This window comes from Oryzias latipes, chromosome 23, assembly GCF_053564925.1.
Source record: "Oryzias latipes strain Hd-rR chromosome 23, Olatipes_Hd-rR_3.1".
In the NCBI taxonomy this organism is placed as follows: Eukaryota; Metazoa; Chordata; class Actinopteri; order Beloniformes; family Adrianichthyidae; genus Oryzias; species Oryzias latipes.
This window is the reverse complement of record NC_136259.1, coordinates 21,957,180-21,971,246: the sequence shown is the minus strand read 5'-3', so window position 1 is coordinate 21,971,246 and position 14,067 is coordinate 21,957,180. Positions and strand designations below refer to the sequence as shown.

At 39.8% G+C, this 14,067-nt stretch overlaps 1 protein-coding gene across 5 annotated transcripts in view; it reads right to left on the bottom strand.

The window, feature by feature from the left end:
• ppp1r12a (protein phosphatase 1, regulatory subunit 12A) overlaps positions 1-14,067 on the bottom strand; it is a 56,056-nt gene that overhangs the window by 25,976 nt on the left and 16,013 nt on the right. For all 5 annotated transcript variants that reach the window (XM_023952136.2, XM_078941952.1, XM_078941951.1 and 2 more), the window contains exons 2-4: positions 8,587-8,717; positions 4,119-4,237; positions 264-423 (exon numbers count right to left, since the gene is read on the bottom strand). In XM_023952136.2, the coding sequence (XP_023807904.1) occupies positions 264-423; positions 4,119-4,237; positions 8,587-8,717 (410 nt within the window). The remainder of the gene's footprint in view (positions 1-263; positions 424-4,118; positions 4,238-8,586; positions 8,718-14,067) is intronic.

The window sequence follows — 14,067 nt, the reverse complement described above, 5'->3', positions numbered from 1 at the left end:
CTTCAAAATGCATTCAGGACGATATTTATATAAATATTTTTGGGCGTCCTTCAGCAGCTGAAGCGTTCCGGTAAAATATCAGGCTACGCATCGTAACGCCAGACTCTTGCCAATACACACCCCTACATCACAGCCCCCGTTTTTGCACTCAAACATCCATTTTGGATTCTTGGAGCCTGCCGGTACTTCCTGTTTAGAAAGCCAGGGGATCTCTCAATCCAGTTCTCATGTACAGTCAATGGTTGGGCTGAACACAGACTTACTTTAAAACTTCCACGTAACCTTTGGCAGCTGCTACATGAAGCGCCGTGCCTCCCGACTTTGCGTGCCGGACGTCCTGGATCTGACCGCTGTTGAGCCACTGCCGGGCGTCCCTCAGCATGATCCGCTCTTCCTCCTTTCGGGCCGCTTCAATGTCCACCCCTGCAATAACAAATATATATAGGAATAGGATTATCAAGAACATTTTCAACAAAAGTTATCAGAGCAAGAACGGTTATTCTGACATATAGAATGACAGAGTTATACCCATTTGTCAAAAGAAGTCTATGGGATTTTGGATTCTTAAAGACTATAGGTACTTCCTGTTTAGAAAGCCAGGGGTCTCTCAGTCCAGTTCTCATGTACAGTCAGTGGTTGGGCTAAAGCAAGGATGACTGAAAACCATTAAATTGTGATTTTAGATTTTAAACCATAACTGTCAAAGTGGAAGCTAAAGTAAAACAAAAAGTAAAACAAAAAAGAAAAAAAAAAAATCAGACACCGTCTTCAGTCTCATCTGACTTTCAAGATGCAAAGGATAAATAAAAAAAAAATATATAAAATTAAAAAATCAAAAACGCAAAACTGGTGTTTTCTAAATATAAATCATAAACGCAAATCGGCAGTTTGAAAAACTTTATTAGCAGCGTCCTTAAAACTATAGACAGCTGGTAGCTGAATATTATCTACTATTACTGTCTGTGGGAACAACTGTTGAAATAAATCCACATTTGGAATAAATACTCCTAGTTTTTTCTGTTAAATGCAGCTTTCTATTATTTTTAAGTCAAAGGTTTTTCTGTTTCCTCATTGGCTCTCTTCTGCCAAAACAAACAAAATATATATATATATATATATATATATATATATATATATATATATATATATATATATATATATATATATATATATATATATATATATATATATATATATATATATATATATATATATATATATATATATATATATATATATATATATATATATATATATTTAATTTAGTGGTTGATGCAGCCACTTTCAAGAAAGTAGTGGATGTATTTTTGACATGTAACCAGGCGACTTAGCATGTGTAAACAATGAGTAGGATGTGGAGGGGAGAATCCTGTAGCTTTTCAAAATAAAACTATAGGTCGTGTACCAACTGTCCTGCAGCCCGGGGGGTTGGGGACCGCTGCTGTAGATGTTCTCACTTCTGCTCAAACTTTTGTTGAAGAGCATTTATTCAGAATTACGGATCAAAACTGAAGATATGAAAGTTATTCCATGCAAACCTCGGCCTCTTGTTAGGAACTTTAACATCCTGTCTTTTAAGAAGGAAAAAATGAATGACAAGCATTGAGAGGTATTATCCAACAGTTGCATAATGCTGAAGACTTGAGTGCTGCTGCATTTGTCTGCAGCTGCCCTCAGGCCAGACTGACTGCAGAGTCACTTCAGATGCATCTAGACTATGTTTCTTTTTGACTAATATTAACCAAAAAAATACACATCTAGGGTTTTAAAAGACATTGAGAATCAGTTGACACATGTGAAAACACAGAATGAGAAGCATCTACCTAGCATCGCCTGATCAACAGTAGCAGCAGCTGCTGGCTGAGACGCCTGAGGTTTGGGTGGGTGTGTGTGCAAGCGCTGCTGCATGACGTGACCATTAGAAGTGATTTCAAACAGAGAAACTTTAGAAATAGACAGCCTTTTAGGATTTCCACAAATCACATCTCTCAAAGCCTCAAACTTTTTCACCAGTTAGGAGACCAAAGGGTTAAACGTAGGTTTTCTTAGGGCTTTTTAAAGGTGACCTTTCCAGCTGCACGCACATGCTAAGCATGGGCCGGGAAAGCCGAGCCAACCAAGCTTGAGTGGAGCATCCCTTTGGCCTGGAGCCAGTCAGCACGTCTGTGCACGGCCTCTTGCTACGAGGGCGGGCGTTACGTCGAAAACCACCGACACTCAGCGCTTCACTTTTGATTCTTCATGAGAGCCTAGGCCGCACCAAAGGTCTGGTTTGGAGCAAACTTGGCTCCAGTTGGTACTTCTGTGGAAGTTTGCAATTACTCTGAGTCACTTAGAAAATGATTAGTGTCATGTTTGTTTATATGCACAACAATGTTTTGATCTGATCCTGAATAAACTCATTTCCTGACGGCTAGGAGGACATGGAGGGGATGCTGGTCTGATTCAGACGGTCATCAGACCTTATTCTCCTCAACAGAAAGCATCTGAAGAGGCGTCAAGGTGCAACCATTTCACTTCAATCATGCCAAACTTTATTTATAAAACACTTTTCATAAGAACATAACACAAAGTGCTGCACAGAATGAAAACATCTTTTACAAATCAAAAATTATAGATAATTGCTGACGAACTTTGCAGCATAAAAGTGTCAAATATGTATCTAGGATCTCTGCAAACTTTGATTCAAACTCTCTACGAAGGTCTGGATGCCTCCTAAGCTTCTCCACTTCTAATGTTTCATAATAAGTGTTCAAATAGAAACTTCCTGCAGCATAATCCAGACTGATGGTCTCTTTCCAGACTGGAATGAAGGTCTCTTTTTCTCCATAACTTTGTCAAACTAAACGTTAAAAAGTGTGAAATAAAATGACATCAGCTGTGTTTAACCCCACTTAATGTTTGAAAGCATTTTAAAGGGAATATTCCTGCTGCTGCAACAAGTGTAAGCATGTTAGTGACAGCGAGTTATTCATTCAGAATAAATTATACACCACCATCGGTTTCCTGAACCTTCTCAAGGTACATCATTTTGAATGCCAAAATGTTACAAAATAAAGTAAAAAAATTGGCCTTATAACCAAGATAATTAGAAAGTATGGCTTATGTTAATTGCAATGGGACCATTGACTGAATATAGGAACTAAACTGAGCGACCCATCAACCCGGCGTTCCAAACAGGAAGTGCCTGCTGGCCATAGACTTCTATTGAGAAATTAAACTGGCCTTAATAAAAGTAGGTGCTGCCTGCTGGACCCTACAGTCAACGCTCAAAACATTTGTCTAGTTCGCTTTCCAATATAGGGGTGTGGTCTTCCAACAAGCTCACTCCAGACTGGTGAGAGTGGTTGCCATAGAAACGTTGACTCAGGCCTACTCGAACATCAATCACAGCTTACTGATGATGATGTTTGGCTTCTACATGGTGGTGGCGTCCGTAACATGAAAACTGGCGACTAAATTGACTTAATTTCATTGGAGGCAGAAGGAAACCAGGTTCTACGTGTGACGTCGCCCTCGGTTAACTTCTTTTATATGGTCAATGGATGGGATATGCATTTTTTTTTAATTATTGGGTAATTCTGCATCATAGACAGTTGCTGTGTGGACAAAACAAAAGCTGAAGACGGTGTCTAACAGCCACTACCTACTGCATTTTGCACATTTTCCACATATGAAAGTTCGGTCTTTTGCGATACATGCGTGATACACGTAATTCATGAGCGTTTTGTTGCGTTTGTCATTCATCGATTTGCACAGATGTCTGTCGAGGGTTTCAGGTTTCATTTCCCATATAAGACGCACATATCACATTAAAATTACATAACTGACGCACGAATCACTAGTGAATTGCATTTAAACAGCGCAATAATCACGCACGGTTCATGTTCTACGTTGATTTGCGTGTCCTTTATGTGGTTTATTTGGAATATTTGGAGTTTTAACGTGGTTCATTCGTGATACCTTTGTGAAAATTTTTCTTACTTTTACCATGTATGACCAACTTTCATCTGTGCAATATGCGCAAAATTTATGTTGTGTGACACGGTCTTAAAGGCGTGTTCACCTAAAATGTGGGGTGGACTCTGACCCCTTGACCCCTTTCCCTTCGACCTCACCTTGTCTGTTGATTTCGTTTTTCAGAAGCTCCCCCATGGCCTCCTCCTCTGCGATGTCCAGAGGCGTCTCCCCCTCGCTGTTCACAACTCCAACACTGGCACCCTGGCTGATGAGGTACCTGTGGGGAGGGGGGGCAAAAAAACAAGAAGCATGTTGATCATTCAGGTGTGTGGCGGCAGAGACGTCTGAGAAAACATTCTCCAACAAGTTTCCAGATAAGAATTAGTCTGCAGGGGGAAAACCACAGCGCCTTACGTCACTCTAAAACAACGTTCAGGTTTAATTGTAGCATTTGGAAAGTAAACAAGGTAAATGTCACTCCTTTCAACAGATAAGAAAACAGCTGAAAGGAGTGTGGGCTGTTTTTTTGTTTCATTGCCAAAACTGCTAAACGCGTCAAGATGTGCTGTCCTCTCTTAAATCAGATGAATAATTCCTCATTTTAAGTATACTCAGAACTGAGTGAACTCCAGCTTTGAACCACCTTAAGCAGAATTACACTTCACCAAATGGTTGAGTTTGCATAGAAGATTGAGAAATAAGCCATAAACCTACTTACAAATAATATCAGAGGAACAAAGGCAGCATATAGAGCTGCTGCAGTCATAGCTGCTTAGCGATATAACCCTTTATACTAAAACAGACTGAAGGCGTTTTAACTGTTGGGCATTTTGAGTTCAGCTGCTTCCAATTAAAGCCGTGGTGAGACTCAGGCCCTTCTCATTAGACAAACAAACCACTTGAAAGGTGCTCGGCGCTGATGCCTCCCACCCAATAGCTGACGACAATTACATCCTAGCGTTTTGGAATCTTCCTGATTGGACTTTCTATTCTGCCCGTTTTGGGTTGGTTCAGCAACCAGTTTTGTGGCCTGCCTCTCCATCACGGGGCTTCCTCGCCAACCCTGCAATCAAGCTGCTGTGGCGAAACCGAGACCAAACGGAGCCCATCGATGCTACTGTGGATAAAGATGCAGAACTGACTGCCCCAAACCAGGTGGATGAGTTTCTGTCTCCATTAGTCAGCCATAATCAGCATTACCATTTGACATTTTCTGTTCTGTTTTGTGCAGCCCATACGCTGCAGCAGACATGGATTTCCCACACTACTGCTAACAATACACCAATGGGTAAGAAATGAATCTCCTCCAAGCTTATTTCTCTACAGTTAGAGGAAAAACCAAACAACAGAGGGGGGTTTAAATCCCCAGCTAGGTTCCTGAAATGTAACACAGAAGTAAAGCAGGTCACAGCACACTCCCAACATGCTGAACAATGACTTCCTTCAGCCCGTTTAAATATCCTCTGATAATATCTCTGCGCGCTTTTTTTTTGGTCGTATGAGACAACGTCAGACGTGCAAAAGACTGCAGTAAAAAAAAAAAAAAGAAAGAGAGAGAAAATTACACCACTGTAACTCCAGATGTGTGACTCCGATCTCCTCGTGTTCAATTTCATCAGAACAAAAACGTGTCACTGAGCTCATAAGGCGAGCCGCATGCTAAAAACAGCCTTTATTAGAAATGATGACTTCTATATAGGGATGTAAAGGATACAGATATGAAATAGAGCAGTGTTTTTCAACCTTTTCTGAGCCACGGCACACTTTAACCTTAAAAAAAATCCCGCGGCACACCAGCATCCAAAAATTAAAAAAAAAGGAGAAACTCATAGTCTGTATTGATCTACAGCCCCTGCACAATCTCACATGCATTTTTTAGATAATTGTTACAGAAAAAGCTGGAAACTGCAGCTGTTTTTTTCTAAAAGATGCAATAAAAGTTAAGTTAGAAGATTTAAAAACAGTTTGTTCGTTAGTTTCAAGACGTTTAACAACAGATCTCCTTTTGCGCTGTCACTCTCACAACCCAATGCATCATGGGAAATGTAGTGCATAAAACGGCCGAAGATCGGTTTTCGGAGCTTCATTGTTTTGTTCACTTGTTCCACGGTCTGATACCGGATTCTGTGGAAAGCTACACCGCTAAAGACGAGCTTTAGCTGGTATTTCTGTTAGAACTGAGCGACTTTACGAGCTAAATCGGGACAAGGAAGTGAAGACTTTAAGCACTTCTGATTGGTCAGACCAATGACATGTGATTAACCCCCCCAACACGGGACTTTTCCAAAATACAGCCGAAGGTGCAGCTGAATCGCGGTACGTCATTCTTATCAAAATGTCTTTAATAAAATAAAATAAACGCAAAGAAAAGGTATTTTACGATCTTTTATATTCCTAACTCCTCAGTGTTTTATCAGGGCCTGTTTGGATGAACAGAGAGCTAAAATCCTGGAGATGGGAAATGTTTTTAGATCAGTTAATGAGGGCAATTTCCCACGGCACACTTGGCCATAGTGTGCCGTGGCACACTGGTTGAAAAACACTGAAATAGAGTACTGAGAGTAATAGCAGCATCGGTTTAAAACCACAGATACAAGCAAGATTATCCATTAGGCATAAATTGGGAAATAACTGACTTCTGTCATACTTTTTGTTTTTCTTCCTGTTTTGTCTCTGTCTTTGCCTTTACACGTACATGTGAAGAAAATAAAAAGACGTCCAATCACAAGCTTGCTTCTACCAAGTGGGATCAACTACAATTGGCTGAAGGTGAACCACAGTAAGGAGATGTGATAACGGCACTGTAAACAATACCTGGGTAGATTAATATGGCACACTTTTATTAACAGCATAAAAAAACAGTCTAAAAGACTCATAACAGGTTCTTATGTTTGAACCAGTTATGTCCTTTAGACATTTCATTTTTGTTGCTTAAGAAACAAAAAGAGTCAGGTAAAAAAAGCTTCTCTGTTACCAAATGAACAATATATGTAGATTGTATCAATTTAGGTAAAATAATTGGTCTGTATGGTATCGCCACAAACGTAATTGAATCTCATCTATCGATTCGTGGAACATGTGTTGACACTGTGGACTTTATACAAGAACTGAACTGACTTGGTGCGAAAATGGCTTACTTCTGGCAACAAAAGTAAAGTCAATTCAGTTGTCACCCCCCATCCACCCAATACTGATGATGCCACGTTGGAGCCAGACGACGTCAGTAAGTTGTGATTGGTCCAAATCGGTCTGAGTCAACATTTGTATTACAACCACTCTCGCCAATCAGGAATGAGCTTGTTGTAAAGCCACCCCCCTTCCACTTGAAGGCGGGCTACACAAACTCTGTAAAGCAAATATTTTGAACGTTGGGCATGAGACAACCAACTTTTATTGAGGCATCTGATAGGCCAGTTTATAACTTCAATAACATGAACTACAGGAAGAAAGACATATGGGGGGAAAAATAGAATTACCAAAGAACATGACTGAAAAAAAGGTATCAGAGCGTGACAGCTGTTTATTCCTTTATAAAAGTCTGTGGGATTTTGGCATCTTGGAGCCAGTGGGTGCTTCCTGTTTGAAACACAAGGGGGAGGGATCAATCATTCCAGCTCTCATTTACAGTCAAAGGTTGAGATGAGTATTGACTCATGTGAAAAGGGTAGATACACACTTCTATGTCATCAACAGAACACACAGGCAGCAGGCGTTAAGGATGAGCTAACCCCAGTTCAGGCCAATAACTAATAAATCTAAGGGATTCACACTTCACTGCCAGGACTCTGATCAGAAACCAGTCAAACTGGAACAAAGTGTCTGATTCGTTCACACTAACAACATTAGCCCCTGTTGTAAAACAGGGATTAGGAGACTTCATTGAACTATTCTGAGAGGCAACACATCCAGCAGTAACGAGACGGAGATTATTTTTGGGGTAAAAAGGGGTAGGACTGTCAGACAGTTAAATTTAACAGGAGATGCGCTCATCAGTAAAGTTCTTATGACTAAATTAAAATGTCTGGAAACAAAAAAACAGGTGTCTTGCTTTAGGAAGAAGATCCAAGGCCATGTCCAAAATCCCTCAATACTCTCAAGAGACTATTTAATGCAGGACTATTCAGGGCCCTGGAATTTAACTTAATTCGGACACATGCTCACTACTTTTTTTTTTTAAGGAAAAAATTGGCATCACCCATTTGCAAAGTAAAAACCTAATAGATTAATAAATCTTAAATTTGACAAAAACCATGAAACCACTCTGTTCTGATGACAAAAAATAAATGACATTCAAACGCAATGAATTGTGGTACATATTCACCAGTCTAGTGAGAATCGACACTAGATATTTGCAGAGACTTCTGGGAAATTTCCAGGATACCAGATTTTTAAAATTGTAGATGCAGACACCCAAAAAAAATGGCGTACGCTGTATATGGTGCACTAAACAGAGAGTGAACCCAAGACACTTTGTGCAGGAAATGATGGCAAACTCACGTATCCAACCAACAGTTTCATATGTAATTGGTTGGTAAAAAAATTTGAACATCAAGACATGAAGGATGAGTTTGACTTCAACTGAAGCTGCTGCACAGAACTTTTTATTATTTTTTTTAAAAGACTTACTCTGCGATATCCAAGTATCCACAGGACGCTGCGGCGTGGAGGGGGATCCAGCCCTCGTTGTCCGGCTGGTTGACGCTGGCTCCATGCTCCACCAAGAAAGTCACCATGTCCACGTTGTCGTCGATGCATGCCTGAAGAGCAAAAAAGAGGGTGGTTAGTGGCGAGCAGGAGCGGCTGTTTGTCAGGATGAACATTAAAAAGAAGCATGACCGCTTTGAACCATGGGAAGGATTTCTCCGTTAGTCTGTAACGGTTGGGGAATTCGGGCAGCTGGAACATTCCCAAAATGCCGACAAATAACAGGGGTGATTCAAATACTGCACCGGAGAGAAGCTGTCTCAATACCTCGTCTTCATAACATCTCGTTTTTATCTCCTCTTGTTTAAATGCTTGCAATTCTTTTTACTTGTTTAAACACACACACATAACTCAGATGTTGTCCTCAGCTAAATTCAGAATTGATTTTAAATCTTTAATGTAAGTTTTAGAGCTTTTGCAAACTCAGACTCTTATTACTGTCATGTTCACTCCCTACACTTTACCCCAAACCTTGAGACCAAATCTTTAGATTTTTGGAAAAACCCGCTACAGACCAAGAGGTCTGGCCTTTCAAATGGTCATTCACTTCTCGTTTGGGGATTTCCCATCCTGTGACGGTGTCAGTCCAAGTCCATGAAACCCAGATAAACATGTTTTGTATTCAGAAAAAAACCAATAGTTAATCCCAATCTAACAGTGATTTGAACTTTTCTCTTCACTTTTAGATGCTCCTGTTTGTGTTTGATGTTTGAAATCTTTTTCATAAAGCATTTTTTGTCTGCTCCCGATTCACAATAATTTAAATAGATAAATGCACCGGAACAATGTTCCTATTACATTTCTGTCATTTTTTGAAAAACAAAAACACACACAAAAATTGTCATCTGAGTGGGCATTTGAGTTTTGCACACTGAAGTAGTTTTCGGGTAATATTTTTACAAAGATGGCTTTATGCATTAAAATGTGCGTTACGCAATAGGGAGTCCACAAAGGCGGAACAAAGGCGGTGGCAGTGAGGCTGAGGTGCACTTTGATTTAGTACGCTCCAAGGTCTAGAAAGGTCAAGAGGCCATTTCACAACAAAGCTGAAAAACAAGATGCTTCACAGCCCTAATAAATCATCGACTTGATTCTGCAGGAAAAAGGAAAAATCCACAGTTTAAGAAATAACTAAAAGGATGGAACTGCAAAAGAAAATGGAAAATAACTCCCACTCAGCAATATCAAGAAATAACCTTGCCCTTTCCACAGGTATTTAAAGGATATCCACGCAGAGTTTTTCTCTTTTGGCGTTGCTATGACAACAGCAGCGACTACAGGGGAAACAGATCCACATGAACACGCGGCAGCCTCCTGTTTCAGGGCACACGACTATCTGGCTGGAATCCTTGTCCAAATTTGGGCCGTTTACAGCAGCAGAGCTGCAGAGAGCCTGCAAAGGCTTCTCTGAGCTTATCAGACAGCCTCCGTGTGTTTGTGTGTGAAAATATATTAGTGCAGCTCATCCTTTGGAAAGGTCACCGTGTTGGTGTTTGGTACGGGAGACGGGGGTCTGGTGCCAGCTCAAGAGCGCAGTTCAGGACTGTCGGCATGTGGTCTGTTTGGCTAAAGGAAACCCAGATTTGAATGTTTTAACATGATGCTGATTTAGTTTATTTTTCTGGACACTTTATTCTTACAAAGTCAGATCATTTAAAGGAGTTTAAATTTGACATGCAGCAAATGTTACTCAATAACAACCTTTTATTAACTTTAAGTGACGCTAGTTCTCTTAAGAAAGAAAAAGTCAAATTTTCTGTAAATCACTTTCTTTTTCCAGAAAGATCCTGAGTTCTCAGAGTTAGACACCAGAAATGTATCGTCTTGGTTTTAAAATACTCCTCACATGGACGTATAAAACCTTCCAAGCCAAAATAGAATGCAATCAAGAAAAAAAAGATCTTCAAAAAGTCTTTAAAAGCCAGCTTTGTAAAAATATTACCCAAAAACTACTTAAATGTGCAAAACTTAAATACCCGCTCAGATGAAAAGTGGGTTTTTGGTGCTTTTAAAATGTTCTTGTGGAATTTTTCTAAAAATGAGGGACATATAATAGGAACATTATTCATGTGCATTTAACTATTTAAATGCTTTTATTAAATGCTGTTTGAAAAAGATCGTATTTGTGACAGAAAATACGCTGCCTGCTCCTAGCTCTCAGTAACAGATGGGGGGCGGGGTTGCTTTGCATCAACGGTCCCGCCCACAACTCAGATCTGGCGCTCTGCAGAAACAACAGGTTTCATGATTTTGGCCAAAAACAACAAATCATAATTAAAAGACAGCTAGAACGCTTTGGAAAAAAATCTTTTCACTTTGAATTTGGGTTGCACTGAATTCTTTTAAACTAAAACAGAAAGCAACGTAGAAAAATTATCTTCGATAAATCTTTAAAAGCCTCTCTTTTTTATGTGCAAAACCTAAGTAATTATACAATCAATTATCATGCTCGCAGTAAAAACAATTAATGCGCAATCTAATAAGCTTTTCTGCTTTGACCCAATTCTCCCATAAATGCTTTGATGCCTAATAGGAGAGAAAGGCTTTAGAAAGTGAACACAATGATGCCTGAAACCATCCGTCGCAGTAAGTCCCCACCCGGCTCCACCGATTCTTCCCAGGAGCCACTGGTTTCCAGCATAAGTATATTCTAGAATAATAGTCATTTTCTGAGGTGGCTGGGTGACAGACAGCATGCGTCACGAGTGAGTGTACCAGTCGTGGGTATATGAGGAGAAAAAAAACCAGTTAAGACTATCCCATCACCGTCATCCTAGAACACCACAGCATCTAAAAGCATGTAATGCTACTTCTGTATGAGCGGCTATAAAACTGCAGTGTGCACGTATAAAAACCATCATTTGATCAAACAACTTCATGTCCTTTTTAATGCCATAAATCCACAACCTTGGCATGCAAACCGTTCCATACAAATCATAGAGGCTTTTTTATTTATTTCCTCACCACAGTATAGGTCCCACCAATCACAATGCAGAAAGGATGAAAAGGCCCCACAGTTTCTAACAAGAAGAGGGCAGGAGGATTAGGCCAGAGAGTGTGCAGAGGGGATCTGGAGATTAATAGAAGTTCTGTTGGGAAACATTGTGGGCCTAATCCCGTTTTACAAATCGAAATCAAACCCTCACCCCCCTCCCACCGCCGCATGAGGAGGGCCTGTGCTGTGCCTGCAGCAAAACATGATGCGACTCCCTCCCAAACAGACACGTAGCCACTTAAACCTGTTTGGTGAGTGTGTCTCCGTGGAGAAGAAAGGAGGCCTTGTCAAAAATGAAGGCAATTAGATGGATGGTTTACTGAAAACATGATGTTTTCACAATAGAATGACCCCCCCCCCCCCCCCCCCCCCCCCCCACACACACACACACACACGCGCACACACACAAAATGAGCTACTGAATAACTCCCTACAGAGTCAAGAAGGAATGGATACCCATATAATACCATCTGACTGTATTGACTATTGACTGTATATGAGAACTGAACTGAGTCCCCCCCCCCTACCCCATACAGGAAGTACCCACTGGCATCAAGAAGCCAAAATCCAACAGCCTTCTATGGATAAATAAACACCTTTTTCTCAGTCATTATATTTGCCAAAATGGTCATTTTTGCTCTGATACCTTTGTTTTTTCTAACACATTCTCTTTAATCCTAATATTATTTTATTTTTGTTTTCTGTAGCGCAAGTTATAAAGAGATGCTTCAATAAAAGTGGGTGGTCTCATGTCGAGTGATCCAAATATTTAACGGATTTTGTGTAGCGTGCCTCCAGGTGGGAGGGGTGTAAACTTCCAACAAGTTCCCTCCTGATTGGAGAGAGTGGTTGCCATAGAAACAGACTCGGACCAATCACTGTTACTGATGGCTGCAACATGGCAATGTCTGTTCAGCCAAAAAAAAAAGAAAAATATTTGTTAAAGCCAAAAGTAAGTCATTTTCTATGGATGACTTCAAACTCACTCTGTGCAGTGCTCATATACAGTAAATATTTTGGAGTCATTAAATTCCTTTTGTGCAGAATTCTTATTTCAGCTCCTATAAAGGGATTTCCAGCATTTTCCCATTAATCCAACCTTTGGGAGTGTAAAATTAAACAACAGGATTTATCAGGAAAATGAAAGAAAAAAAATACATCACCCAAAATACAGTTGACACCAGGGATGCCACAAGTCTGGATCAAAAACTAAAACATATGCTACACCATTAGACCAAATTGTGGTGAAAGTCAACTGTTGCATCCATACTGCATACCAGTATGTCAACGCTAAAAGCATCAAACAATTGCTATGCTAAATTTAAAAAGGATTTCGTATTTATTGTTTTATCACATTACTACAGTCTTAGTAGTACGAGCTAACTGAAAGGTTTTTCTTCATCGCTACTCGCTAATTAGCAAATTAAGGAAAGGACATTTCAAAATCTTTGTTTTTTTGTTGTCGTTTTGTAATACAAAAATCATATATTGAACAGAAATTTAGCTGAAACCCAAAAATGGAGGTTTGAACTGAAAAGAGGGGAAAGTGAATTGGTGTCTTCTTAGTTTAAACGTAGCTTAAAGGATTATTGCCCCAAGCAGATCAGACGGATGTTTTTTTTAAGATTACTCAAAAGGTTAGGAATGCATATTTTAATAAAGAAGTTTTCCTAAATGGAATCCTTTTGACAAATTTCTGTAAAACTTTGATTCCAGATAAACGTGTGATGTCAAGAGGGATTTATTTTAAGAGTAAACTCCACATGAACCCTTCTGAACCCAACAGATTAGTTGAAGAAACTTCTCCCATATTACGGTAGCTAAAACTTTGTTTGCTCTCAGTTGGCCTGAAAGACTAACAAGTCAAGTTCTTGATGCCTGCTCTAGTAAAAAGGTATTCCACAATGCAAACCGGTCAGCAAAATCAACATACAGCACTTAGGTAGATCAATGGACACCATTTGACTGCTCTATAGTTTAATGGACAGTGAGTGGCAAGCTTTTAAAAGCAGCCACTCCATTAGGAATGGGAGTATGGGCTTGATCACTGCATGAGAACACAGAAAAAAAAGTGAATTTTCTCTAATTGGAAACTAACGCCGGATGAAAACACAAAGTAAATCAATGACAGGCTTTAAATCTGATTAGCTGCGTTTCCATTACACATATGCATAAAACTTCACTGAATTCTAGAAATGCCGAAAAAAAACAATTTTACAATCACACTGTTTCCATTCAATGATGATTAAGCAAATACACACAAACCAAGTCATGTGATAAGTCATTCAAAAACACGGCGATGGATGTGGACAATAATTTGACAGCAGATACATTCAAATTCCTCCCACAGCTCCAGCGCTCATCATCATCTATCGAAGAAGACGTCGGCGTCTTATACAGACCATGGA